At 41.4% G+C, this 27,888-nt stretch overlaps 1 protein-coding gene across 3 annotated transcripts; it reads right to left on the minus strand.

The window, feature by feature from the left end:
• Window positions 1-27: 27 nt before the first annotated feature.
• LOC112564047 (xylosyltransferase 1-like) lies at window positions 28-27,724 on the minus strand. Of its 3 annotated transcripts, none has more exons than XM_025238616.1 (14): window positions 27,462-27,724; window positions 12,403-12,766; window positions 10,878-11,003; window positions 10,472-10,639; window positions 9,924-9,983; window positions 9,200-9,369; window positions 8,569-8,771; window positions 7,996-8,076; window positions 7,310-7,526; window positions 6,903-7,079; window positions 6,461-6,575; window positions 5,668-6,005; window positions 5,023-5,337; window positions 28-4,859 (listed from the first exon to the last, which is right to left on the minus strand). In XM_025238616.1, exons 1-14 carry the CDS (start codon window positions 27,687-27,689, stop codon window positions 4,518-4,520), a joined length of 2,904 nt encoding a protein of 967 aa, XP_025094401.1. In that variant the 5' UTR covers window positions 27,690-27,724; the 3' UTR covers window positions 28-4,517. The 3 variants fall into 3 exon arrangements, with proteins under 3 accessions (XP_025094401.1, XP_025094409.1, XP_025094417.1); XM_025238624.1 differs by having other exon boundaries at window positions 6,461-6,566; window positions 27,462-27,723; XM_025238632.1 differs by lacking the exon at window positions 9,924-9,983 and having other exon boundaries at window positions 27,462-27,722.
• Window positions 27,725-27,888: the final 164 nt, after the last annotated feature.

Consider the following 27,888-nt stretch of genomic DNA (forward strand, 5'->3'; position numbering starts at 1 on the left):
GATACAAAAATACAAAATTAGCTAAAATGGGAAATTACAAAATAACTTTATTGTATTTATTTCACCAGCTTTACCATCACATGAAACGATTTGTCAGAAATCCACCTGACCCCATAAATAGCTGTATACCATGAAATGAAAGACTAACATGTCTTTGGTACATTTAGATATGATTATTTTATGTGTGCTTCAAAAGCCTTGAAGCTAAGATCATCCCTATGCCTCACAACAGGCAATATGTATCAGCAGTTGCCAACAAAGTTTGATCATATCTAAAAAAGGCATGATGGTATCTCTTCAGGAATATTAGACACCAACAACCGACACAACTTTTGAATGTTGTGAACTGGTCACGTAAATCCTGATTACCTGAAAATGCAATGAGGTGCTGACACATGTGGCATTAAAAACCTAATGTTCAACAGAATTCAGTAATTATTTGTCTTTTAACTGTGGAATAAAGTTGTTCTGTTGCTGCAAAATGAACATATCCATGGTCATTTAACTACAATACCTGTAGCAAGTAATTAGAAACCTCCAAAAAGTAACAACAAAGAATAACAATAATCATCATATTTGAAAACCAATTTCTTTGTCTAGAGCATAAGTGCTTTCTGCTGTGATCACACTTCTAATGGAAGCTGGCCTTGATTTAGCACAACCACAATTAAAGTTGAATAAAGTGAATTTGTGAAGGTTACAAAAAAAAAAAGTCTTCCTTGCAACAGACCTGTATCATGCACTTTAAACCAAAAACTGACATTTAATTCTCATGGACACATGCTATGAAGGATGTTTGATTATTTAGAGGTAGGGAACTTGAATCAAATTAGATGATTTATGATCGATTGAAAGTTTCTGCAATATTCTAAATAACTTGCATAAAATGATTGAAGTATGAACAGGTGGCAATGACAGTCCTGATTCCAATAATTGAGTAAGCGACAGCGTACACAGCATGTAAAAAAACAAAATGTAAAAGACTTATCAAACTGTTTCCACAATGATGTACATATACTGTGCATGTGTGTGTATGTGAGATACACCAACCAGATTTTCAGACAAGACATGGAGATTCTGATGTGATTAATTTGCTCAGGGGACTAGGTGGACCACCATAAATATTTATTAAGTGTGATTTCTGAAATTCAATATGAATACAGATGTGATCATGGGGAAAAAAAAACCCTGAATAAAATGAACAGCAAAGAAATGGAATGTTCTTTGGTTTAGAAGAGCTTCCTTGTGCTTAGATACATTATTACTGTTGTGAAGTGGTAAAGTGCAGTGTACTGGCAATAACGCAGGTGATATCACAGAAAAATTTAAGTGAACATGCAAATGTGAATCACAAAAGTCACAAGTTATATTACTTGTAAATTATAGCATACACAAGTTCTCCATGTCAAATTTGTCATGTCCACACAACACTGCCCAAAATCAGTCCTGCTACTTCTACCAAAAGAAAAACAAAAACTCAAAAAGATCTGAATGACAAAAAAGAAACCAAAAAGTATTTGCTAAAAACATGGTGTCCCACTTAAACAGCAACGAGAACACCAATTTATTGTGTTGGCCTGCCTGTGGATACAAAATTAGAGTTAGGCCATTAAGTATAGAAACACGATTGTAACAAAAAAAATATGCAATATTTCTCTCTTTGATATTTCACTTCTGGAAGCTCTTAAAATGTCCACCTAGTACCACAACCCACACCATCTCTTATCACAACATCCAGTTATTCGTTGCATTCTTAACCCAAACCTTTACGCAAACATAGCCTGGTAAATGTCCTTGCTTTTCAATAATGTGTGTGTTTACCTACCATTTGTTGCTTTATACATTTTTTTGTGGGGAGAGTGATAAGCACAAAGAGATGCACAAGAGGGGACATTCAGGTGGGAAAGTAAAACAAGGCTGTCCTGCATTCCAGCATGGTCACTCCCTCTTCTGCAGGCAAGGATGCCAGGCAGCTCTTTATGGCCCATAACGTTAAAAGAACTTTATACTAAAGCATTTTAACTTTCTCCAAAAGACTAAAACTCAATAAATGCCATGTTCAAAAACAAAGCAACAATATTTCATGAAAATATGTAGAAGATTTTTCAATATGGATGAGCTGCATTAAAACTTGCTCAAAAGACATCAGGTTGCCAGCCAAATAGTGCCCATTACAAAAATGTAAAGATCTTAAACAAATGTATCAGATTGAATTCTTCCAGGCTAGCAGACAACCGAGACTGAACAAAAAAAACTACTTTTGTGTAATACAGAGTCAAAGAGGGCATGAAGATTCCCCACGTCTTTGGTATATTTAGTTCTTTTTACAGCAGGTGATTGTAGACAGTTTCATCATGCAGTTCAAAAAGATGGAGATTGCTTTCTTCTGACACTCAACATCAATACAAAGTTCACATGCAACACTTTTGTGGCTTATGATGCAAACAATGAGTTCACTTATGTATTCCTCTAGCCTGTGCAAACCAGGCAGAATCAAGGTGCTGGTGATTTTAAATATATACACCTTTGACTTTGCTTTGAAAGAAACCAACAGACTCTCTTCTGCCACAACTGACAGGAAAAAACCAGAAAAATATTTAAAATGTATCATCTTATTTAGATTCATTTTTTTGCAAAGAAATTGTTCATAAGTAGTTGTATGCAAAACAGCTGCATCCTCTTCATGTTCTAGGTGTAAAAAAAATGATGTAAAATTGTTGCTAATGTAGATTTTAAACATTTAAAATTTTTTAAGAGAAGTTGCTAATCTGAAGGATATTTTCAAATGTCAAGCTCTCAGATAACACTGCTGTCTCCTATGGAATCTCTTCGATAAGCTTATGTACTCTGTCCATTTTTCAGCTCCTACAATGAACACAGCTTTAGGTGCATAAAATTAAATTTTTTCTTTGTCTCCTCACTCCCCTACATTAAAGCATAAAAATGCATCATCATTCTGAGGAAGGGTATTTTAGTTAATGTCAATCACAGTACTCAGCTCCAAACACCACTTATTACATATTCAGTTTTCATATTTAGTTCCAACAAAAGAAAAATAGCTTAAGGAAAAAACAAAAAAACCAACAAAAATCCACCGAAACAGATGACTTGTGCTTGTGGTATGTGGTGGACACCAAAGAAAGTGAAAAAATCCAGCTTGAACCAGATCAGTCATTTAGATCAGCTTTTAAAAACAAAAACAAAATACAAACCCACTCAAATATCATAGTACAGATCTCCCTTTGCTACTTCAAAGCAAAACTGCATGGCACTCACATCTCTTACAGACAAAATTTAAAATGTTGGCTGAATCTGACATTTGTAACATTAAATATACAAATAAGATGATTTACAATAATAAATCAAAGAAAGCACTGTTATCAGTTTCAATGAAACTAATGGATTTGCTCCCAGAAAAAATTTATATGCAGGACTATAACAAGATTTGTATAAGGATCATTGTGAGGTTGTCTGTCTCCAAGATGTCATGTGCAAAAAAAGACACCAAATTTACAGCACCGCTGTATTCAGTATATTGTATGCTGAAGAACATGATGTGAAAATCCGAACATGGAAGATTGTAATATGCATGTACAAAAAGATAAATTTGCACAACGTCTGTGATGTGTATGAGTAATGATTTTCGATTATGGCTATCCACAGCATTTCTTGTGATTGAAAGAGTCATTAAAAAAGTTAAAACTAATGTTTAAAGAACACACCTGTGCAATCATGATGAAATGTCTTAATTTTTTTCCAACATACTTAGTATGTTTGAAGTAAAATCTCAAAAATATAGCCCTGTTAAAAAAAAAAAAAAGATCATCAGCAATACTGTCTTGTATTTCTCATGAAACATTTTCATCACCCATATTAAAAGCTGATCAGCCTGCAGTTGTCTGATGTGCATGTCAAGTGCAGTTAACTCAAAGATCTCTCCACACATATTCCTCCTGACTCAAATACAGTCACTGGTACGCGCTGGTCAGAGTGGAGACAGGCACTGTATCTAATGCTGACTTGAGCTGAATAGGGCAGCACATTGATGAAGGCAATTTACTGCTACCCATGGCTTGATTTGTCAGACTCCATATTGTGTCAAAGAAAAAATTCTTTAAAGGAGTTTTCAGAAAATACTTTTGCAAAAAATACAACAATCTCTACATTTTTTTCAGTACTATACAGCAATAAAAAAAAAGCTACAGGCAGAGGAGGGTAGAATATTCTTCGGTAAATATTACTAATAGACTTTTTTTTAATTCTCTGTAATAAGACCAAGCACTTGACACATTCCTTCCATTTTAAGCAGTGATTCATTCCAGCCCTCAGCACACTCACACACAGACAGTAATAGCTGGTAAAAACATTGGGACCTTTTGTTCAAAGCTTTGTACTAACTCACCCACTGTAGCTGCTGCAGAATGTTCTTTACATGGAAGAAGTTTTACACAGAAAACAGCTTTTAAATATGCGCACACATTTCTGTGAAAGCATCAAATTCTAGTTGTTGGCCATGGTCATCTACCTAAAGGTAATTTTGAACCAATGGACCGAATGTCTGATTTGGGGTCAGGTGATCGAGAACTCCATGATGTCTTTGTGCACTCCTGCAGTGCACAGAAATTTGACACTTCCATAGAACATGCTTCCTGCATCACCCAGAAGAGTGGAAGGAGGCTGTCAACCCACAGTTCCAAATCTTTGCCAACCTTCTTGGCATTGTTGGCAGCTTCTTCCTCCAATTCCCGACTTTGTGGCACCTTCAAAATATCCCGCAGTTCTGAGAAATCTTTGGATGAGTACATACCAATGGGACCCCCATGAGTGCGTGGGACTTGTGCTGGTAAAATAAGTCGTCCCTGAAAAAGCAAACACACTCTGGTTGAATCTGGACTCCCAAAGTTTTTGATCAGTGTCAGTTTTTCAAAGAAACCTCTAATGGGATTACTAATGTAGATTTTGATTGACAAAAACCGATCAGAAATATGATGATCAGTCTAATAGCATCCTGATTCAGCTTACCTGGTAATGTGTGAGTGGGATGATCAGAAACTGTGTTTCGGCAACCAATGCCATGTTGTACATAAGTTTTACTGTCCACACTCCTGGCCTAAGAGGACGATTTAATGCTGGCTTGTGTGAGCCTGTGAATACAGACCCAGGTATCTTGATATCATAAGAGGCAGCAATAATGTTGGCAGGATCCACCCAAGCCATGGAGACAGTGAATTCTTTGCCCAAGTCCCAGACATGCCGCAAGGCTACCTCATCAAAGGGTCCCAAAAGACGGCCATAATTGCGAAAGATCTGTTCTTTTGGATCAAAATCAGATCCAACCTGTTGTTTTGAATAATAAGAAATATAGAGAAATACATTTCATTCACATATTATGTTTACTCAAAGAGATCTGAGTTATGAATGCTTATGAGGTTTTAAAGGCTGTTTCAGATGGATGTTGAGACTTTTGATAGTATATATGCAAATGAAGACAGCTTTCTTTCAAAGGGAAGTAAAAATCACCTGGTTTTCCCACAATCATATGTACATACTATTTTTTAAAGAATAGGCTTAGATTTTACTATGCAGTCTTTAAAGTTAAAAAAGAAATTTAACATTGAAAATAGTACATTCAAACTTCACAAAAGTCAAAGAACAACATAAATTTACCTCGAGATACTGCAACCTTCCAACAGGTCCCTTAGCATCTATCACAGAGTAATAATGCTTTGGGTGCATATGGGCTTCCAGTGTCAACTCTTTGCCAGATGTGAGGTCTTCCACTTTAAACAAAGTCAAGAGACCATGGAAATGGTCACTTTCTTGAAACAAGTTGATTTCCAGCAGCTGTAGAGGTCTTAACTGGCAGGATGCATTTCGCTGCTTTAAAGATGCTAGTGTCAGACGCATAAATGCGTGATAGAAAGTGAAGCGACCATCTCTGCTTTTTCTCTGGTAATCAAGGTGGTGATATTCATTTTGCCAATAGCTGGACAGTCCTGTCATACCTGAAAAGTAAATGCCCCAGGCATAAATGTTAAGGAGCTAGTAAAGGCCTATACTCCTTGGTCCTGAAAACAAAGGACTGGATGAGACGAACACTGAAACAAAAGATGGTAAAACGAGACCCATAGGCTAGAGGTCACTGGTGCAGTAAATATAAATGGTTCAGTTTGTCTATAGCACAGCATGTTAAAGACAGAGCCTAACCCTTTTCTTCCACCACCTTTGCCTTCTCTCCCACTTCTACTCTACAGCTGCAGGGTGGGCAGTGAGGTACCCAGCCACAGGCCTGAGCAGGCATCCAGCTTGGTTATGTCCTGCTTCACAGTCAAACACATCCACCACCAGAGCCTCCCCAACATGAACACAAAAAGAAAATTAAACTACAAATGATAAAATCCTGCAATAAACAGGCAGAAAAAAATCTGTAATATTTAAAAGCAGCACAGCAGCATTTTACCTTGCTGTAGATGCCCGAACAGGTAAACATCCAAGCTATTGATGATCTCCTGGCTGACAACAGCTTCAAATTTTCGTGCAAAGAAAAGGGGTTTGTCTTCATATTTCTGCACAAGCTCAAAGTAAAAAAAAAAAAAACCCTTTGACTGTTTTTCTAATGTAGCAACATCGAGAGCGAAATTATAAGAAAATACCCGAATAATTTTTCTTGCAGACTAAAGTTCCACTTATGCACTGGTCCTCCTTTCTAACTAACGGGATTGCAGTGCCTATATATTACCATCCTGTGCTCCTCTTTAGCGTAGAATCAGTCAGGATCTAAATTGTTATATTTACCCAGGTTTAAACACAAAAAATACTTTGCCTCATCCCTCCCTATCTCCCAATGCTATCAGCAAGGCTTGATATCAAAGCGAAAGTGAGGAAGGAAGGGAAAATCATACAAGCAGCCTTTCAAGGTCATTGATTTTGAAGTCATTGGGAGAGCAGCCACACCAGTCCACGATGTGCTTGTACTGACATTTGCAGCCCTGCTTACGCCGCCAGTTGGTCATGTGCAGATTGTTGTCGACTGACTCTGTACAGAAGTGGCTGTTTTGCAGGACTGTGTGGAAGAAAGACTGTAATAGACAACAGTAGAAAGAAAATTATTATAGTTATTATATATATATTATATATTTATTATCCCCCATCATCTGGTTTGAACTAAATAAGGTAGAGAAGGCAATTAAGGAGGCTAAAAACTGACATCAGCAAAGCCATTTTTTCTACCAATAAAGAATAAAAGAATAACTGCTGGAGGTCTTTTTATATTGTAAAAGTGAACTGAAGTTTCTGATTGTTAACAAACCTCTGCAGGAAGCAAAGAGTACTTGTAGTATGCTTTTAGTCCTGCAAGTAGCTCATCATTTTCCTTGATGACATACTGGGCAAAGCTTCGGTACAGACATATCCAGTCACTGCCCCCATCAACACGAATACCATTCGGCAAAGGTCTGCGTCCAACACGCCACAGGTGATTTTCACACTCATAGAATGTCTGATCCAAACCCTGCTTCTTGATAAATCTATAAAAAAAAAAAATGCGACTGACAAAAAAGAATGTGGAAGAGGAATATTAACTCATAAACTAATATTACTATTTAATAGGCCTGAAACTTGGTAATTTATTGGTATGTATACATACAAAAGACTTTGCTAAAATAACTACATAAATATTTCTATAAAGTGAGTAAAACACAAAAGTCAGTTCAAAATATATCAATATATATATAGATCCTTACTGATTTGTTTATACTGTGCATGTGTACACATACATGTACTGGTACACAGAAATATTAGGCAACAATAAAATGAGATTACACATGTAAAATGAATCACCAATGATCCGTTACCTTTATCAGTGTTCTGAATTATCAATATCTGGCTACATATTAATGTACTGTACATTGAAATATTGTACAGGCTTGTAAGGGAAATATGAAAATCAAATGAAAAAGAAACATTTTAAACTACTTCACTACAGACATGTACTACCTTGGTGTATCCTTCCCATGGGACTTGAGAAAATTAAGTCCTTTATAAGTGGTGAGGTAACTCGTGAGATCTGAAATCGTCCTAATGGAAATAAAGATAAAAAAAAAAGGAGCAAAATATCTTGATGAACTGAGATCCTATTGCAGCAAATAACCTGAACTAAGGTCTCAGTTAACTGCTAAGTGCTGGGGGCTGATCAGACTCCTAATGCACAATACTTCTCTCTGTAACTTCTTTTGCTCCCAATATGATTTTATTTTCTTGTATTTAACTTGTATTTAAGGAATATTAGATGTTTTAATTAAACTACACATACATGGAACAGTTAAAAACAGTATATACTATATTTTTATAGCATAGGTTCTCACATCTACCAAAATTGGTTCGAAGTTTTAAAGAAAGTTTGATGTGAACAACCAATTTTTTTCATTATCCAAACTTTCAAGAATAATTTCAGAGGTCCCAGGCTTCCTCTTTCTCTGTTTCTCCATCTACCTTTCTCTCTTCATAACCAAACCCTTCATATCCAAACATGAATTCACAAGACATTCTTATTCAAGGTGAATCACTCACTTAATGGGGTAATCACTTTCACTGAGATTTATGTAATAGTCCCAAGCCCACTCTGTCTTGTCCAAGAGCTCTTTCAGGAAGCTCAAATGAGCCTGAAGCAAGCTGGAACCACCCCAAATGGTTGCAAAACGATTTCGGGTCACCATCACATTAGGTAACAGCTCCTCCAGTGGCAACAGCTCTCGGAACATATACTCTTGACGCTACAAAAATGATATCCTTTTACTAAAATATTTAACAGGTCAAAGCAAAAATAGACAGAACCCCCCACCCCACAAAAAAAAAAGAGAAAAGAATACCAAAGTAAAGTAAAATGTAAATAAAACCATTCCAACCATTCCATCAAAACAAACAAAGAATTTAGCATGAAAGCAGATTCAAAAATATCATTTTGTGCTTTTAAAGTCTCCTAGAAGAAACATCAGCATAAAGAGTCAAATAACCAATGTTCAAGTTTAGCACACAAACTGATTCAAAGTCTTTGACAGTAAGAATGTAGTTTCCCTTAGAGAAACAATGTGTTAACTTTAGTTCTGGATTCCTCTCATAACAGATTTTCAAAATCATACTTGCTATGGCTTAGAGGTAAGCAGGTCTAGCAATGAATCAAATCATAGAATTTTGAACTCACACTATCCACGTGGATGTAGTAATAGTGATGTGGCTGATAAAGGGTGCGTAGTAGTCGAACAACTTGACGTGTCTGCCGCCCATTGAGCGTGAGCACAAAAACAATTTTCACCAAGCTTTTTTGTGGCTGTGTGCTGTCCAAACTCAAAGGTGCTGGATGGCGAATAGCCTCTGGGTACATACAAAGTATCTATCAGGAAAACTCAGAACTGGTTTGTATTTTCATGAAAACACATTAACAGATCGAAACATTTAAGCATTTTACAACACTTGTCTCAAGTGTATATCTCTTCTCTTTCTGGTCTCAATGCATGTAACACATGTTAAATAAGCATCAGGGTATATTATGTGTTTTACTAGAATTATGTAGGTGTGTACTATCTATTATTAAATTTTATGCTACAAACACACCCAGCCATCAGAAACTGCTTAGGTCTAAGCCAAGATGAAAAGACATGTCCAATAAGCAAATACAACATGCAAACATTTAAAGTGGAGCAACAAAAGTAGCAAAATTTGTGATATAACATTGTACTTTACATATACAAAATCAAACAAAAGTTATATATACATATACATATGCAGCAACACAAACAGTATTGTAAAAAACCTACTGTTAATTCATACTGTCAACAAGATGAAGACATGTTAGGATATCTCTCCTGCACATTCCTTATCTTACTCTTAACAAACACTCTACTCAGTACTCTTAAAAAAAGCCCAACCAGCTGCCAATTCTTTTTCTTTCATAGTCTGTGTTTTTTTCTTGATGTCTGTGTATTTTCCTGTTAACATAGCACAAGTAAGAATTCTTTCAATGACATGCCAGAAATCAGCCTTGCATCAGGTAGCCTTTTGTCGTGAAGGGGATGCTCACTAATATTGGCTATCAGAGAATCCTATGTACAGGAAGTGGAGAAAGTGGACGTGAAGAGCCACCACTTATCTCATTTCCGGAAGCAATTCCTAATGCCACGAAACAAAACACTGCATAATGACTGTGGTGTTGCTTTGCCTTAATGACCCAGTTCTTTGTCAAGATCAGGTTACAATGCTCAGTTTCAATAAGAACTATGAACACCTATAAACTGTTATAATAGAGGCAGATGAAAAATTGTTGTGAAGGTCTGTTTTTTTGTAATAAAACTCACAAAATTATGTGCTGCTACAAAGCTGATATTGCTTCTTTAAAAGAACTAACATTATCTTCCTGTGTTCTATGTTTTCTTTATGACAATGTTAAAATGGTATCACTGCAGTATCAGATACTCACTGCCAAAGCCTGTCATAAAAATGCGGTTAGCCAGATATCCACCACAAGTGGCATTTTCCTGGCCAGGGCACTTGCTGCTGCAATGTGCATCTTCACGAAGACCATGCTTTCCATATGCATCACCGCACCAACACTCTCGCGTGTACTGAAGGCCTGCATAACTGAACCCTGTTGAAATCAGCAACAGTCTTCAATAAAGATTAAGAAGCTAGTAACTTCTCATCTACAAAAAAAAAAAAGAAAAGTGATTCTTAGGCACACGTTCATCTCTCATTTATGAAAGAAAAGAAACAAAAACATGCAAAATGAAATGCATAATTATTCCAAATCATGAATAAAGTTTGGTTATCATTCTTCCAAATCTCATTTTTATGCCTATAACTGTAATGTAAAAATTATAACCTACCTGCCCTCAAGCAGTAATTAACACACATATCCGGTGAATTTTCATCTGTTTCAACATAGCTGCCTTCCAGGTCTCGGTCACTGAGGTTGTCCTTGTAGCAACCCAGATACTTGCCTGTATTATTACCTAAGGTTTACAAGAGAAAATGACAAGAAACTCAAATAACTGCTAGCTCAATATCTTTGATTAAACGTTATATCCATAAGATTTTTTATGAATTGCAGTAAATGCATGTTTCAACTGCATCGACTGAGCTGGTTATTTCAAACCCAGCATGCATTTATTCACTGCTTACTTCTGACGGCTTGTAAACTCATTTTGGTTTTTCACATAGGCATTCTGAAGGCAACCCAATGAGCAGCCAAAACAAAACAAACACAACACTGTCTGTGTATGTTTGGTTTTTTACTTTTTTGTAAAGTGCCATGAGCCTATTCATAGGACTGGGATATTGCACTATATAAATTCACTGTATTATTATTTAATCACTGAATACACCATCTTGCATCGCTTACATTTAGTCATTGAATGCTGTCTTTTCTTTTTAATGCCTCTGTCACATGTCCCTTTCAGCTAAATAAACCTGCTTAACCACACGAGCTACACAACAGTTTTCAATTTCCATAAAGATGAGGAACAGGATGAGGGAGGCAGCAGAAGACAAAGGTCTGAAGCTTCAGCCCTCACAAGGCCTCAACAGCCAGGTGTTGCTCAGTGTCTTCATTGCTTGAGTTAGTATACAAGCTAAGTGTAAGTTATTGTACGAGCTGGGTGTAGCTTAAAAGTGAGAAACATATGTTGCGTGTGTGTGTCAACATGATCTATGGCTGCAGCATGCTGGTTATAATTACAGTCTTTCTACACCTACAACAGCATGTCTGCATCAGTCTGATAATAATAATGGGAAATTATAATTGCAGCATCACAACCAAGACAGATCACACTCTCTGTGCAGACCAATAATGATAACTGAAAGATAACAGCCAGCAGACAATGAGATAAGTATAAGCACACTCAACAACATAAAGATGAGGTACAAGAGTAGAACGTAAAGCAATGGATGAAGGTATGAAGGGATGTAGATACTATCAACAGTGTAAGATGAGAATCTCAGCCTTTAAAGACCAACTTGAGTGCAAAACTTGATCGGCTTTAGTTCATGATACAATACAGTACATGGATAATCAACATCACATGCCCCCTCCCACCAGTATTCTCACTATAGTCTTAAAAATGCAAGCATGTCCATGAACTTGTGGAATTGATCTTTTTTCTACAAATGCACACAGTATGAACGTATGCATGTTGCAAACAGAATGGGTTACTAGTGAAAAAGAAAACAGGCCGAATTAATGTCAAAGATAAGTAATAGAAATGATTTCAAAGACTACTAGCACTATTAGCATTTGGATTACAAATCATCATTTAACAAACAAAATGTTAGAGGCTTTTTGGATACTTGAATGTCTCAACATTAGATAAGTCCATAAGTGCTGTTTTTGTTGGAAGAAGCCACAAAACTCACCTCTAAGAGGACAGAATCGTGGAAGATATGTTTTATACAGCTTATTCTCCATGTGTAGGCATGCCACATCTGCCAGCTCCTGCTTGCACTGCACTGTCTTGGCCCTGCTGATGGCTGATATGGCCTCCTTCTCTGTCACCTCACACTTGGGCTGATACTTGGTGAAACGTGGTGTTTCTGTTGCTAAGGATGCCTCCACCCCTGGACCCTCAGCACCATTGGCATCATGGTTGCTGTTTTCTAGTTTGTCCAACTGAGTGTCTCCATGGTCATTGTCAGCATCCTGGTGGTGATCCTGTGGTGGTCCTGTTCCTCCATTTTTGCTGATTAGCTTGTCTGTGCTATGAGATTCCTGATGTCTGCCCTGATAAGGAAACAAATAAATAAACCAATCTACTAGCCAATCATTCTTTATTAATACATGTACTAATATGCATTTTCTACAGCAATTTTATCAGAACAGTAGGTGGAAGCCTCAATATCTACTCAATAACATAGCACTTTAAGGCATGTTCCTTATTGTTCTAACAAATGAAGTTTAAAAAAAGAAACATAAAATATTGAACGCACAAATATTTAAAGCTGATTATTTACAGAAAAGTGGTGAGGTGAATTTTTTTTGGCTAAATCTAATACATTATGCAGTTCAGAAGAAGGCTGCATTTAATGCAGCTAATGTGCAAAAGAATTTTAAAAAGCTGAAATAGAAGGATAGCATCCATTAAAAACACTACCCAGTCATAAAAGCTTCATTTCCACCAAATGTTTCTGCTTTCCACATAAAATATTGACCTGTTATTATTTGTACAATATTGTGTCAGCAGTAACTGGCCGCAAAAGCTCTAAACACAAAAGGTGGTTTTTGTGGTTGTTTTCCTTTTTTCCAGGATGTAATTTCTACCATATGCCTGTGATCAAGGAAGTGAAATTTGGACACTCCCACAACACAGAGCTTTCTGGCACAAAACTAAGGATCATCTAAGCGAGCAAACCTGCTGCTCGTGCCTGGGGAATATTCCTCACCTCGCCACAGTGCTAAGACCCTTGAGTCTCATTTATTAGACAAGCCAGCAGCTGGAGGAACGCTAGGATGGAAATAAAAGGATGGAGGCTCAATAGCTTGCAAAGCCTTTACAGCAACAGGCCAATACCAGAATGCCACCGCTGGTCTTTTTTCCCCTCTGAATTAAAAAACATTATTTTAAAAGACATTTGGAATTAATAACCCCCGTCTTCTACAAACAGAAGGTTTTATATAATCTGCCGGGTTCTGCCATCGACTCTCTCTCTCCCTCTCCCTTTCTTCACCTCCCTTTGTGTGTGGTTGTGTGTGTGCGCGCGCGCGCGCGCGTTTTCTTTTTGGTGGTGTGATGCGAAATAGTGTCAAATGTTATGACAAGTGTGAGAAACCTATTTGCAGGTAATCGGTTTCCCCAGGAGACCCACCTACAAGGTAGGCGGGCGGCGCACTGTAATACTTTACACCCGTACGTCATTCGTCTTCTGACAGGAAACTGACTCACGCTTCTGGAACCCGACAGTACCGAGTACTTACAGTACTATATATATATATCGGCTTAGAAGAACACCCTCAACCCACACACTCTCACACACAAGCATACACTCACATACAAATGCGACCAGAAAATTAAGCATACAGACAGTGAGACACACTAAAAGACATGTGCGGAAGCATCCCCAGCGCCTGTTGACGAGGCTACGTCACCGGATAATTAAAAGTAATGTGTGTGCCGGGATGAAAGCGTGAACCGAACTCCTTTATTGAACAGGCTATCGGTGCATTTCGTTCGTTTGACAGCTTCATCGCCAAGTAATTCAACATTTGTCGGAAACCACCGAGCAAACTTCTGTTCCGTGTAGAAACGGGAAATGACGGACGACTGAAGCCATTTGGCTAGATCACTGAAGCCGTGTGCACAGAGCAAACAGGACAAGCACAAACCAGTGTATTCTGTAGAGATTGTGTTAAAACTAATCCTAATTTGCCAGCCAGGCAAACAGAAACGGGCAGGAAGATGGACTCGGGGTAATAGGAAATGTGATAGGGAGAGTTGGCAGAAAATGTGACAGGGAGGATTTGCACGAAATTGCAATGTATTATGTTTTCACACAAATGCTGCATTTATTACAGCTGATGTCGCAAACACACACACATGTAAAAGGTTTCTTTAATGAGCAGCGCTAGGACTTCCTGTGCTTTAATTGCAAAGGTCGTTATAGCCATTACCAACGACGTCACTGAGCTACCCACCGCACGTGCGCACCGCCAGCTGTGTGCCCAATAATTACCAATGGTGTGGTGGTCAGTTGACAAGGTGAACGGTCGGTACATCAGTTAATTTGCAGGCCATAACCTCCTTGCCTCTCCTTTCCCCTCAACTCAAAAACACATTTAAATATTACGGTTCCAAAATTGGAAGAATCACAAACCGCGAATGCTTGTAGTACGCGTTGTGAGCAGGTGAATTGTCGTGGTGAACGACAGAGCTGATGGCATCCTAAAGAATCCTTCCAGCAGTGCACAGAAGCACGGCAGAGAATGTCTGTAGTCAATGCCTGACGTGACTGAGGATGATTTAACTGAAGTATGTCTTGACTGGAGCCAACGTGAATAAATAAATAAATCAATGAATAGCATGCGCTGACGAATCAACATCATCAATGATTAACCAACAAGAAGAAATACTTGCGTGAAAGCTTTTTATTTAAAAAAAAATTTTCACTATTTTTTCATAGCGCGTGTATTCAAAATCGTGCAAGCGGATTCTTTCTATATTATTCACATCAGAGCCAGAGAATGTTCTTGGACGGAGAAGGCCACTTCCTGCGAGGCGAGAGGCCAGTGAGTGTCACTTAGTCAATCGTCCTGACTACGCCCTTAGTACTCTACAATACACATCTACTTCGTGCAGCTGCCGAACTCACGGAAGTAAGAATAGGAAAGAAAGGGGGTGAGGGCAGGAGCCATGGTTTGAAGTGTATGTTTGTTGGAGAGTGAGCGGAAGGAGAGGAGGGAAAACAGAATGAGAATTGCCTTTTAGTATATCACTTCCTCCACTATATCCCGCGAGCAACCGCATACACCCGCACGTACGTACCCGCCCCCGTACGCGAGCACTTGATCTTTTCCCTCCCTCCCGACTCCACCCCCAGAATTTCGAAGCATCTTTACAAAAGGCATGTAACAAAACGTATTGACATCGCCTGTCCGTGAGTCGCGTCCCAACAACGCAGAAAAGTCTCTGTTCTCCCAGATATCCGTGTTTGAAGCAATAAAAACACGTGAAGCTTCTTTCACAACAGCATTCCCTCAGTGTGGAGTCACGGGGATGCCGCGCGCACAACACCGAACGCACGAGCACGGGAATGCACGTGCGTCAGCTGGCGCTCTGCTAGCAGCGGTGATGCGACAGAGACACTATTATAGACAAGCCTCATCGGCTTTTGCACGGAGCAATGCCATTCACCTGCCAAGGCCGACGAGCAAAGCTCATGCCATGCCGGCCTGTGAGGCCAGGGAAAGCCGTTGACAAAACATCGCCTTCTCTTGGCCTTACATTCAATGACCTTTCTGGAATTTGCAATCGAACCCATCAGCTGTTCCAGAAACGTTAAGTTCGTGGGCTCTGTCGTCGATTATCGGCGAGACAGGTGACAAGGACAGTAGGCTGCGCGATTTACTGACCAGAAACGGTGTTCAGTGGCATGGACATGAAACTCATAAAAACTGACCACAGATCGGAGAGGGATTCCCTATTCCCCCCAACTCGCCATAAACGACTGCGATATTCACTGTGATCGTAATTTCCCAGATGTGAGGAAGACTTCCTTCGTGGATTATAACATTTTCAAAGCCCCGAAATGCTCAGAAAGAGGTCAATCCTTGTTGCTTGTCCTTTCATCGTCGGGGTTGTAACCAATGAGAGGCGCGAGTCTTTCTTTGCACAAGTGGCTATGTCGATGCTTCATCCGTATCTCGCCAACGGATCGAGTTTATGCGATCAGACTCTGCGAATTAATATTATATAAGAAGCTTAATTAAGCAAAGCTGTATTAAAAGCAAAGTTCTTTCACATGGGTTTTATATATTACACTTATCAGCATAACTTAATGGGCTAGACAACAAATTACTCTCCTCGGAATACAGACTGAAAGCCTGCTTGTGAGGACTTGTTTTTTAAAATTAAAATGTGTCTGGTTTGTGGAAATCGCTGAACGAAGGATCTAAATGTTAAAAAAGAGAAACACACAGTAAACATGTGTGTGCGTGCTTTCTTATGAAGAAAGGAAAAAAGTACAAGCGTTTGAAAGCACACTGGGAATACACACACTTATCTGTCTTCCAGCTGTGTAACTCACGCGAGGCATCTCACCTCCTGCGCATGGCAAGCAATCACGAGGGGGCAGGAGGAACAGCAGGAGATGCAATTTGTTTCTTCAACAACTTTCCCTCCTCTGGTAAGACCAGTAACAAACAACAAAAAAGCCCTCAACTGATACCCATCCACCCACCCAAGACCTATTTTAGGTCGGGTGGCGCTCTCCCGCAGCACGGTACACGCGTACGTCATTGGCTTGCCAAGGTGAAACACGGGAAGCCTTCTGTCAGCCTCCCTGAGTTCAAGCAAAACCATACTAAGTAAAGGAAATCTCCGGTTGCTGTCTCGGTCTGAATGAGACATAGGTTTCAGGGACCGAAGGAGCAGATGGCTGGGTAGTTTTTCCATGTCCACGCGCCACCCTGTTCATGTCAGTGAAAAATGCACCCGACTTGAGAGCCGTACTGACAGCATCGTCAAAACACCCCCTTCTCCTCCACACATGCCTGACTGACTAGACATTTACCCTGCCCACCCAGCACATGGGTACTTGATTTATCAAGGGTGGTAAGAAATGGAACGACAGGGTTGGGCTCTACCTTCCACCAGCCGGGCCTCGGAGTGGAAAAACAACTCGCTGCCCCTAGCTGCCGCTACTGGGTACTGGGAGCATTTATCGTCACCTTTTGCATACAATCACGAATCATGATGAGTTTCCTGCGGCTGTAAGTGGTACCTGGGGCTCGTCTGCGTGCAGCGCCACCAAGCGAATAATAAGCTAGTCCTGACCTGCGTCCCGTCACGTGCTCTCCGCACTTGGCCACCTGCTAATCGTCTCGGATGTTTGTTTACGCCCTGCCCACAGAACGCCAGCGCTTTTTTTGGCAGCCTTTGCCAAAACCTCCGCCTATGATGCGACGAGGAATTACATCTGCTCAGACTTGCAAACACGGAATCTGCCGGGATGTGCCCCTTACCTTCCCCAACGCCCTGGCAACCCCCTCCTCCTCAGCCATGACGCGATGAACGGACCCTCTTGTGCGCCCTCCCCGGCTGTAAGAAATCCTCATATCCAGTCCCCGATCTCTCACTTGTTTAGTCCTACCCACCAGGTGAACCCAGGTAAATGTGGTGGGTAGGTTGTGGACCAGCGATTGTGCGACCACCACAAGCCAATGAGAAACAAACAAACCCCAAAACAAAACAGTAACAAACAAACAAACAAACAAACAAAACAAAAACAAACAAACCCACAAACAAAACCCCCAAAGGGATAACGACGTTGGCTTCTTGCTTTACCGTCAAAATCACCAGGAAAAAAAAACACGGACCGCTTATGCGTGACAGGCCTATATAGAGCAAAGGTCAGGAGAGGTCGGGCAGGAGAATCATGACAGGTAAGAGGAGGATTTGAAGTCTCCGCGGTCTCGAGACAGCGCATCGACCGACAGTTATCGGCTTGTAATCAGATTAGCGCACGTGAAAGCTCGATCGATGCACGGCCGTAACATCCTCAGCGATGGCGTGCGTGCCAGGACGACGGCTTGATGTCTCTGACGTCTGCTGAGGAGGGTTCACCGACAGCGGCCAGTGTCGTCGCACCAGGAGGCAGATGGTCGGCAGAGCGACAGGGTCAAAGGGTCAGGAAATTAAGATCACTCTCGTCCAGAATCCAAAATTGGAAAAAAAAAAAAAAAAAAAAAAAAAGAAACAAACCAACCCGAAATGCTTCTTTCTTAAAAACCCCTGAGATAATTTCTTTGAGGAATTTTTTTTTTTTTTTGGCCGATGGGAATAGTCTTCTAATTTTTTTTTTTCTATCCACCTATTCGGAGACTAAGCTAAAAAGGCCATTGAAAAGGGAAAGAATGGGCGGACGGGATGAAAAGGGTGGGCGCAATCGATAAAATATAAAAAATACAACAATGGACGTTGTTAAAATCCTTCGACTACGTACGTAAAAGATCGCAGAGTGAAATCAGAGAGAATGAGTGATTTCCCCCGCGAGAGCTCAAAAAACGTCGAACGATCGTCTACTTCACTCTGACCATTGATTTTGGTTTATTTTCACCAGTCACACAGAAAACAGAGGTCGCTCTTAGCTAGCACCGCCTGCCTCAAATATGTGTAAAATAGGCAATTAAAAAAATCGCTGCAAGCACGCTGTTTCCACTACCGAAAGATGTGAGGCTGAAAGGTCTTAAAAACACACACACAGAACTATAGCTGACTGCTTGGTTGGTGAGTGAGTGAAAAATGCTTCCATCTAACTGATCTAAGGTGATTTCGTATGAGGGGAGATGGCGGTGGGGGAAAGAAACTGCGGGAAAGCGCCCGACGGTCAGCACTGCGAACATACAAATACAATACAAAGAATGTCCCGAGATGAGATCTGAACCAAAGACCTTTCACTGCAGTGATGACAAGCCAGTGTTTTAACCAGAACGCCCTTTCTGTAACTGATTGTTGCATTTCTCGACCTTGCTGGCGGCGAATGTGAAGCACTCATCTGTACCATTACTGGGCCCGTAGATGACAGAACCAGAACACGATATGAGCGGGCACACGCCAGTCGTCTCCCAGCAAAGGAACTCTTCTGTTGGGAGGCAAGAAGTGCCTCCTTGAAGTCGTGCTGCCCACGTGCTGGCGCGGCGTGCTCCCAGAACGCAAGTCATTCAGCAGAACGCCGCACTTGTCACCTCCCTGTACGCCAGACTCGACGGTATGACGCCCAACACTAATGAAGCACGTGCGATCCCTGCTCTCGGGTTTCCACCCGCCCCTTCCCCCAATCCCGATCCCCAACCAATTGACCCCCACCCCGAGCGTTCGCGTGCTTCGTGCATGTTCCAGCATGTTCGCCCGCGTGTGCTCGCATGAGTAAGAAAGCTAGTAAGTAGGGACTGAGGAGGTTGAGGGTTAAGAACCACGATTGAAGAAAAAAGTTGACGTTTCTGGATTGTGTCAGTTGTATACTATTGTACGACATATTACTGACTTAGTCTCTTTAAGTGCCAGTCTCTGCTTTCTGGATGATGATAATTGATTTCCTTCTGAAAAGGGTTATATTGCAGGATAAAATTTTTATTTTTATAATGCAAAGAATATTTAAGGACAAAACAGAACTCATTTTGCCTGGAAAATGGATTAGAATCATTAGATCATCACTCAAAAATTAAAAAACGCACGTGACCAGACATTTCAACGTGTGACATGTCCCAAAATAACCACGGTTCTTTCAAGTAACCCGAATTTCGTCTTCCGAGGTATCTGCCCTGCGTGCCAGGAAAAAGGAAATAGCTACTTGTTATATTTACCGTCCCCTGGCATCGCCAAATTAAGCAGTAGCCTGAACGTTTGAACTCTGACCTGCTGTACATGCAGGTCAATGCGGTTGAAGCACTCTTCTTCCTTCCAGTCTTGGTTTATAATGACCTCGACCCACAGACCTAATCTATACGTTAAGAAACGCACGCACTTCAAATGTTGGTGGAGAAGAAGTTGCTGGTGTGGGTGTAGGGGAGGAAGAGAGAGAGAAACTCCGTGCTGGTCAACTGACCAATTTTTTTTTTCTCCGAGGAAGACTAACTCATTTGGTCTGTCTGTCTTACCAAATATAGAGGACGGGCCTCTGTGAATGGGAACAACGAAAAAGCAATATAAAGATAAAATAAAAAATCACAAACAGTGCAAATGATCACTCTGCATTCTTGCATAGCAGCATTAGTATGCACAGTTCCGGTGTTCTAGCGTATTGTCGACAGCAGTGATGCCCAACCTTTTTCGGCCTGCGGGGCCAAGGACAGCAGCAGAAACAAGTTGTACTTACCATTAATTATGTACTAAACTTCTGTGTGCAATCAGATGAACGAAATGTTCGTCCATCGAAAAAAGATTGGGAACGCCCCTACGTGGTGATAAATACTTCTTCTTTTTTTTCGTTTTTTTTAGCCGATAGAAGTTATGGCACCGCCGCGCGGGGCCGGATGAGGGCAGACACAGCAGCAGCAATTTTTGTTTGTCAGACAAACATTCCTCACGCATGACATCCCAAAATTCTCTCTGAACCTAAAGAAATGTTACAGACGTGAGAACTATTGAAATTTTCATGCTATGCCATGCTCCTGTAAGGAAACTAAAAAGAGAGTAAGTACGGGGGACATTTTTTTAACCTAGTTAAATGTCGCACAACATAAACACAAGCAAAAGTCTGGAAACACAAATATTCCAGCGCTGACAACAAACTCGTTGTATGTTATCTCAACATCTGTACAGCGACTTCCGCGTCTGACAAATGCTAGTTCACCTTGCCAGGGTCTGCACACAGTTCCTGTTCTCTTTGAGAACGGGGTGGAAACCGGCGTGAAATGAATCTGCACTTTCCCCGCCCGTTCACCCGCGTTGTCTGAAACTGGAACTGAGCCGCAATTCCTCCGCCATGTCTCTCCACGCCGTCTCCGAGGACGATGAGTTCGCTGCCTGATGGAGCCTTGAACTGTCTTCTCTTGTAGCGCTGAGACCTGCAACCTCTCCCCACAAAAAACACCTCCCAAAGCCCCCCAACAAACCCAACAACAGCCTGTTCGCTGATTTACGATGTTGAAACTATCCGTACAAGACACACACTCCGTTATATTCTTCTGGTGTTATCGAGAGTGATTTACGATTCCACGCTATTTGAATATACGTAGCTCCTGTTGGTGTGAATTATCTACTGCATGCCTGCACTTTCTGGAAAGAAGTGGGGGAAATGGTTAGAGTTATCTAACTCGCCATCGAGTGCGAAACCTTTGGTCTGTCTGGAACGGCACGAATATAACAATGTCTGGTTTCACGACATCTGCAACGGAAACAAAAGAAACGAAAGCAATCCGTCTTGGCGGGCGCCATTGTTGCGGTGACGTCTGGTGGCGAACCTCGCAGACTGGGACATCCGTTAAGATGGTGAATTATGGGCCTAAACTAACGAAACTTTCATTGATCTACCTCCCGTCTTCTCCTCCCCGAGCCCTTATCAGTCTCCCTCTACCTCTGCGAGTTAGCCAATCGCTGTGACATTATCGAGTTAAGCCTGTCATGGGGTGATGTCCTTATTCTGCTTGCTGACACATCCAGCCCTTATCAAACTCTTCGCAGACGCGGTCCCAGTTAAAAACACACCAACCCTGGGCTTTCCCTAAGATGCCAAAAGACGTCCGCGGGCAGTTCAATCATCACACGTGGCCGAACTCAAAGGAAAGTCTGGCAAGTCATGCATGTATAACAAAGCTCCTCTTGAATAGGGAACGTGGGGTTTGGGTGGTGGTGATGGTGGTGGGGAGATATAACTCAGTCGCATCGGCCGCAGGCAATTGCAGATAACGACTCGGTAAGAATTTGTCTCATCAGTTCGACCCGTTTTTCCAACAGGGGAAGTTGGTGGGGAAGAAGGGTGGATTCTTTGAAACTGTTGAGAGCTCTTTCTTTATGTGTTTTATTGCCCAGGGTTACGGACGCATTTTTTTAAATACCTTGCGGTAGAGAGACAGCGGGAAGGAACCTTTAGATGGCTCTGTTCCCAGGCTGAGATGCTGCATCACTGTATTATCATCTAACTCTCGCACGTTAATAAAAACAAGAAGAAAAAAAAAACCTCTCCAGTGCTTGGATTGGGACAAAGAGTACAACACTTGAGTGGCGTCGAACATCCTGGGTTTTGCGACGTCTTGACACACATCATGTGGCCGTCACATGGGCAGCAGCAACCTCTGGGTCAGTGGGAAAAGGAAGCGAGAGACTGGGAGGAGGTGGGGAGAGGTATGTCTGGGAACAGTGCGCTAGTCTGCCTTTGTCAGTAGTCTGTGACCCACGCGACCATATTTCCCCTCTTTCATTTGTGTCTGCATTCTCTCGTGCAAGCACGTGTACGTAACCCTCTCCAGCCCACGTCTTCCCCTTTTCTCGGGCTGAGAAAGTGGGGAACACTAAAGTGAGGAAAGAGGAAGCATTCCCCATCCTCCAACAAAAAAAGCAAGGCAGACTTAAGCTGTTAGAAAAGAATCATCTGAAAACAGCTTCTTTCCATTGCACTTATCCTATTAGCGCGTTGGATTTACTTCTGTTCATCTTATTCTCTTTCTTTTTTTTTTGCATTGTCTTTTTATGAGAAAGATAACTCTATCCAGCAGGAAACTATATTTCAGCTCTCCCCTCGTATCACTTTTAATATTCGCACAGAAGAAGCCGAACACATCGATTGGCAATTAAGTCAGTCTGTTACATATGTTTATAACAAGATGTCTGGTCGGATTTTGCAAAATGCGAGGGTTTGCTTTGACCACGCGCAAATTTGCAAAACTAATACATATCTTGAAAGACAACCAGCTTCTCGTGGTTCTCCAGGACGTCTTTACTCGCCACTGAAGGCGAACTAAAGTGCTTTACACACATACGCACATATACATCAAGGCACACGAACATACACTGTAGGGAGCCATTAAATGAACCTCTCTCACACACACTGTAGTTGGCATTAAATGAGTCTTACAAAGTCACTGACACATATACAGTAGAGAGGAATTAAATGAACCTTTAAACGTCACTTACACAGAGCAGATGTACATCACATGAACTATCAACGTCACAACACGTACCCCGCACCCCTATATGGGCATGAAACGTACCTTACAACATCACTAGCACACAAACGTCTCTGTAGATAAGCATGAAATAAATTACGTCTCTAATCCCCCCCTCCCTCCTCGAAGAAAACCACCCACAGTCTGACCAGGTGTGACATTCAGACAGAGAGAGGAACCGAAATCAGAACCCACTCTGCGGTGATTTATATTACGTGCAACCAGGTAATCGTTCTCCAAAAACAGATCGTAGGCTGTCGATCAAAGTAAATGTGGACATAAAGAGGTGGACAAAGAGAAAAACAGAAGCAGTTTAAGCTTCAGAATTCTCTTCTTTTAGCGCGTTGAAGAATACTTTTCTGCAGAACATTCTGGTGTACAACTACTTTCTAGAATTCCTGACCTTTTTTTTTTTATTTTGAAGTCCACCAAGCAGTTCACCTCATTTTGAACACGCTCACAGAGGTTACAGTCAACAAAGATGGGACATCTCAGACAGGATCATCTTCAGCCCAGAAGAAATGCCTGCGCATATTCTATACTAATACAGGAATGTAATCACCTCTCCATTGGAGACCAAGAACTTTCACCAGGACTATCTGATTCCGGTAAAATCCTCGAAGTCCCGCCAGAGCTATCTCTGTTCAGAGGTCGCTTCTTTTCTGTGACCATCTATTGAAATAATAATTATAAGGAATGTTACCTCCTGCGGTGAAGGTAGTTGTGCTTGCAGCTCGAAGTCTGCTGCTCCACGTGCATCGCGTTTTGCCTTGGTGCCTTGTGATGGAGCATACTCTCATCCAACACTTCTCTGATCTGACATCATCGTTATTATCGACGTCGCCGTGCTTCTCAGCGGTTTCAATTTCAATCTAACTAGCGAACCTAACGGACCGAGGATCGACGCTGAGGTCACTTTGAAGACGCCGCTGTGGGGACAGGGGAGCTGCGACTCTCCCTGGTGAAAGGCAGCCGCCTCTGAACCGGCTTCTGATGTACGGGCGACACATTAAACGCTATCTGTTCATGTCCTCAACATCTACTGCGTCTCTCTCTCACACATCCTCCTCAAAAAAGGCCACCATGTCTCTCTCACGCATTCTCCTCTACAGAGCACCTCACCCTTTTCTCTCACACATTCTCCTTAAAAGGTATACTATAGAGCAGGGGTGGGCAATTAAATTTCCCAAGGGGCCGCATGAGAAACTGGGATGGTTCTAGAGGGCCGGACTAATATAGCTAACTCAGTTTTACCCAATACTGTATACATAGTATATATACTGGCGGGTGGGCCAGCGGGCGGGCCGGTCGGAAACAGGAGGCGGGCCGGATCCGGCCCGTGGGCCGGCGTTTGCCCAGGTCTGCTATAGAGTCTACTACTACTCTATGTCACACACACATATCCTCAACACTACAGCAGGGTTACTGCTTCTCTCTCTCTCACACACACAAACACATCGCGTACGTGCAGGCATGCGCAAGTGTGTGTGTGTGTAAAAGTGAGGGGATGGATAAGTAGGTGAGTATGAAGACTATCGGTTACTCACCCTGTAAATGTGACAATGACTGGAATGATCTTTAAAACGCTCGAGTTCGTTCTCATTCTCTCTCAAATGCGCGCGAACATACACACACACACACGCACACAAAATCTCCAGCCTGTTACTGTGACTGGCAACACTTGCGATCGGTTTAACCTTGCTTTATTCCACACAGAACGCTAGCTATATTGATTCCATTGAACAATGCACGTTGATCCTTCAAGCTCTGGGTTCTAAATACCTCAAGGTAGTTTAAGGTTTAGCTGCCACAATGCCACAAGAGAGACACAGACAACGTCGGTTATCTGATCCTCTTGATGAACGTCAACATCCAAACTTTTATCTTCCAGACAGACGATCGGATCACCGCCATCAGCGGTTTTACGAATGAGGTGGATAAAGATTGTAGGAAACCAGAAACAGAAGCGATCTGTCTTGGCCCACGGTCATGAAAATGGGAGAAAATATTGTTGAAAGGGATTCTTTAAAAGTCGCCTTCACTTGCTCGTGCTATGCACACAAGCGCGCGAGAGTAAACGTAACAGGTGCGTTCAAGCATACACCGACGTGCGCACCCACCCTCTGTACAACGCACGCTCTCGGGGTAAGAGGCACGGTCCTGCTCGATACGGTTGTACGTCACTTGCACTTAGAAATGTTGCGCCTATTAGTGACGGGCCAATTGAAAGGTAATTAAGCGGTGTGTTGCTGCTGACGTCCATCTGCAAGAAAAGACCTTGGATCGCCATCATCTTTGTCGCCCCTGGAGACGCACCGTACTCGCCAGCAGCTCCCCTCTCACCCATTCACATTCTCACTTTCTAGAGCGAGGGATTTGTGGGGAGTGGGGGTGAAACAATTATGAAAAGCCAGGTGCTGTGGGCACAAATCATTCCCCTCTCACCCATTCACATTCTCACTTTCTAGAGCGAGGGATTTGTGGGGAGTGGGGGTGAAACAATTATGAAAAGCCAGGTGCTGTGGGCACAAATCATTCGCCCCACATACTGCTGGCGCCAGTGAAACCTTCTTTGAGTGTCTGGCTTAGGACCTATTAACACCGCACTATGCGCTGCAGGCGCTAGCGAAATATTCTATGCTGCCGCTCGCTCCCCATTACACCTACTAATGGGATTCTACCATGGTCCATGCTACCGCTACATTTTCCCACACTTCCCACTTTACAACCTGAACAGTAAATTCACAAAAGACAGAAAATACCTATGTAGACAGCAATGCCATCTACATAAAACAGAGTTAACCTTTTGCATAAAAAATGAGCATTGGTGAATAAAATCAGAGAAAGAAAGTGAAAGAATAAGAGGGTCAGAGAGTAAAAGATGGGGATTGTGCATGCATACAGGTATCTGTTCATCCCTTCATTATGTATTTGCACTTTGATCTTAGCCAAAAGGCTGAGAAGCTGTTTAACAACATTAAAATCATAATGAATTCATAAAGTTTAAAGGTTTCAGAAGGGTCTGTGCATGGCAATATTAGAAAGACATGCATTTCAGAATGTGTGTCACTCAAAATAGCTTTTTACAATACCTAGATAGTTGGGAAAAAACCCAACACACTAAGCAAAAGTCTTTCGGATCATTTAATGCACTTGCACATTTGCTCAAAACGTTCTCACTCCACTTCCTACCCCAAAATTTTAAAGTTTTAACTTGCATGCTTCTGGTAGTAACACAGGGCATGACAAATCCCACTAAATAATACTGAGCAATATTTGCATATGTTGCAGTCCTATGCTCCTCAATGGAGCAACATGGAATAAACTAATATTTGCATTAGATTTATGTTGAGAAAAGTTCACTCTTCGCTGAAAGCTAAACAGCTGCATCATGAGTCAGAAAAGTTAAAGGTCAAAGAATGGCAATCATTATACCATGATTTAATTGCTACAGGTGGAACATAATAAAATGTAATATATAGAGCAATGCCTAGCATTTACATCTTAGTCTAAAGATATATAGCTGTAGAATGCAACAAACTCTCAGCAAACTGGCTGGAAATGAAGTGGTTGAGGGAAAAGAAAACAAATTTATAGATAGTAAAGAATGTTAAAGAGGCTCAAAAATTGTATTAATATGGCCTTTAGAATGTCATCTTTTGCAGTGTTTGTATCGAGCAGCTGTGGGTATGGGAATGAAAGAATATACTCAGCTCAGAGCCTGGTTTGAAAGTTATGACCAAAGTAATGTTTTGAATCAGGTAACCAAAATTGCTATAATAGCACTGGTGTCATTTCCAGCTGCTGACTGTGACACAGTGTATCTCTGCCGTCAGTACTGAATACCTACAGTTCCACGTTATCATTCTGGTTTTACTAAAACCATTCTTCGAGCCCAACAGGTGAATAGTTTCAATGAATTACTGATCAAACTTTTAATTTCAATTTGGATAGTAAGAAAAATGAAAACTTAAAATGTGATTAGAAATGTGTTTTCCGGCACTAACACCAGGAAACTTATTCCTGTCACTATGCTCATGGAAAACACATGCATAAACTAGCGCGGAACTAGTAATTCCTGATCGTTTAATACCCAACTTACCTTATCGGCAAAACCATTGGGTTCGTTCTTGTTACTAAGTTGATCGTTTGCCGGGTTTACATGTGGTCCATTACCAGTCGCTTTATCGTCCGATTGGTCCACTTCTTTCATAGAGTAAAAGCTGTATCCTAGTAAAGCTTGAAGGGCCAAAATAACGATAGAAAAATAAAAGAAGTATTTGTATCGAGAATAGAGTCTCCGAGTTACAACTAGTCGCGCGGCTGCCATTCTCGTTTGTGAGAGACTTCTTTTTGCCTTCCGACAAGAGAGCGCTTGTGGGCGTGGTCTTAGAAGCACGGCCCCCTTTCAGCCCGTGAACATTCTGCGGCGTACGCCATCCATATCTTCTCATAATTGACTAGCTACAGTTTTTAAATGATAGAGGGCTTTGTTTTGCGAAGAAGAATTCAACTTCTGTAATGTGTGA

This window comes from Pomacea canaliculata, linkage group LG1 (genome assembly GCF_003073045.1).
Source record: "Pomacea canaliculata isolate SZHN2017 linkage group LG1, ASM307304v1, whole genome shotgun sequence".
Lineage (NCBI taxonomy): Eukaryota > Metazoa > Mollusca > Gastropoda > Architaenioglossa > Ampullariidae > Pomacea > Pomacea canaliculata.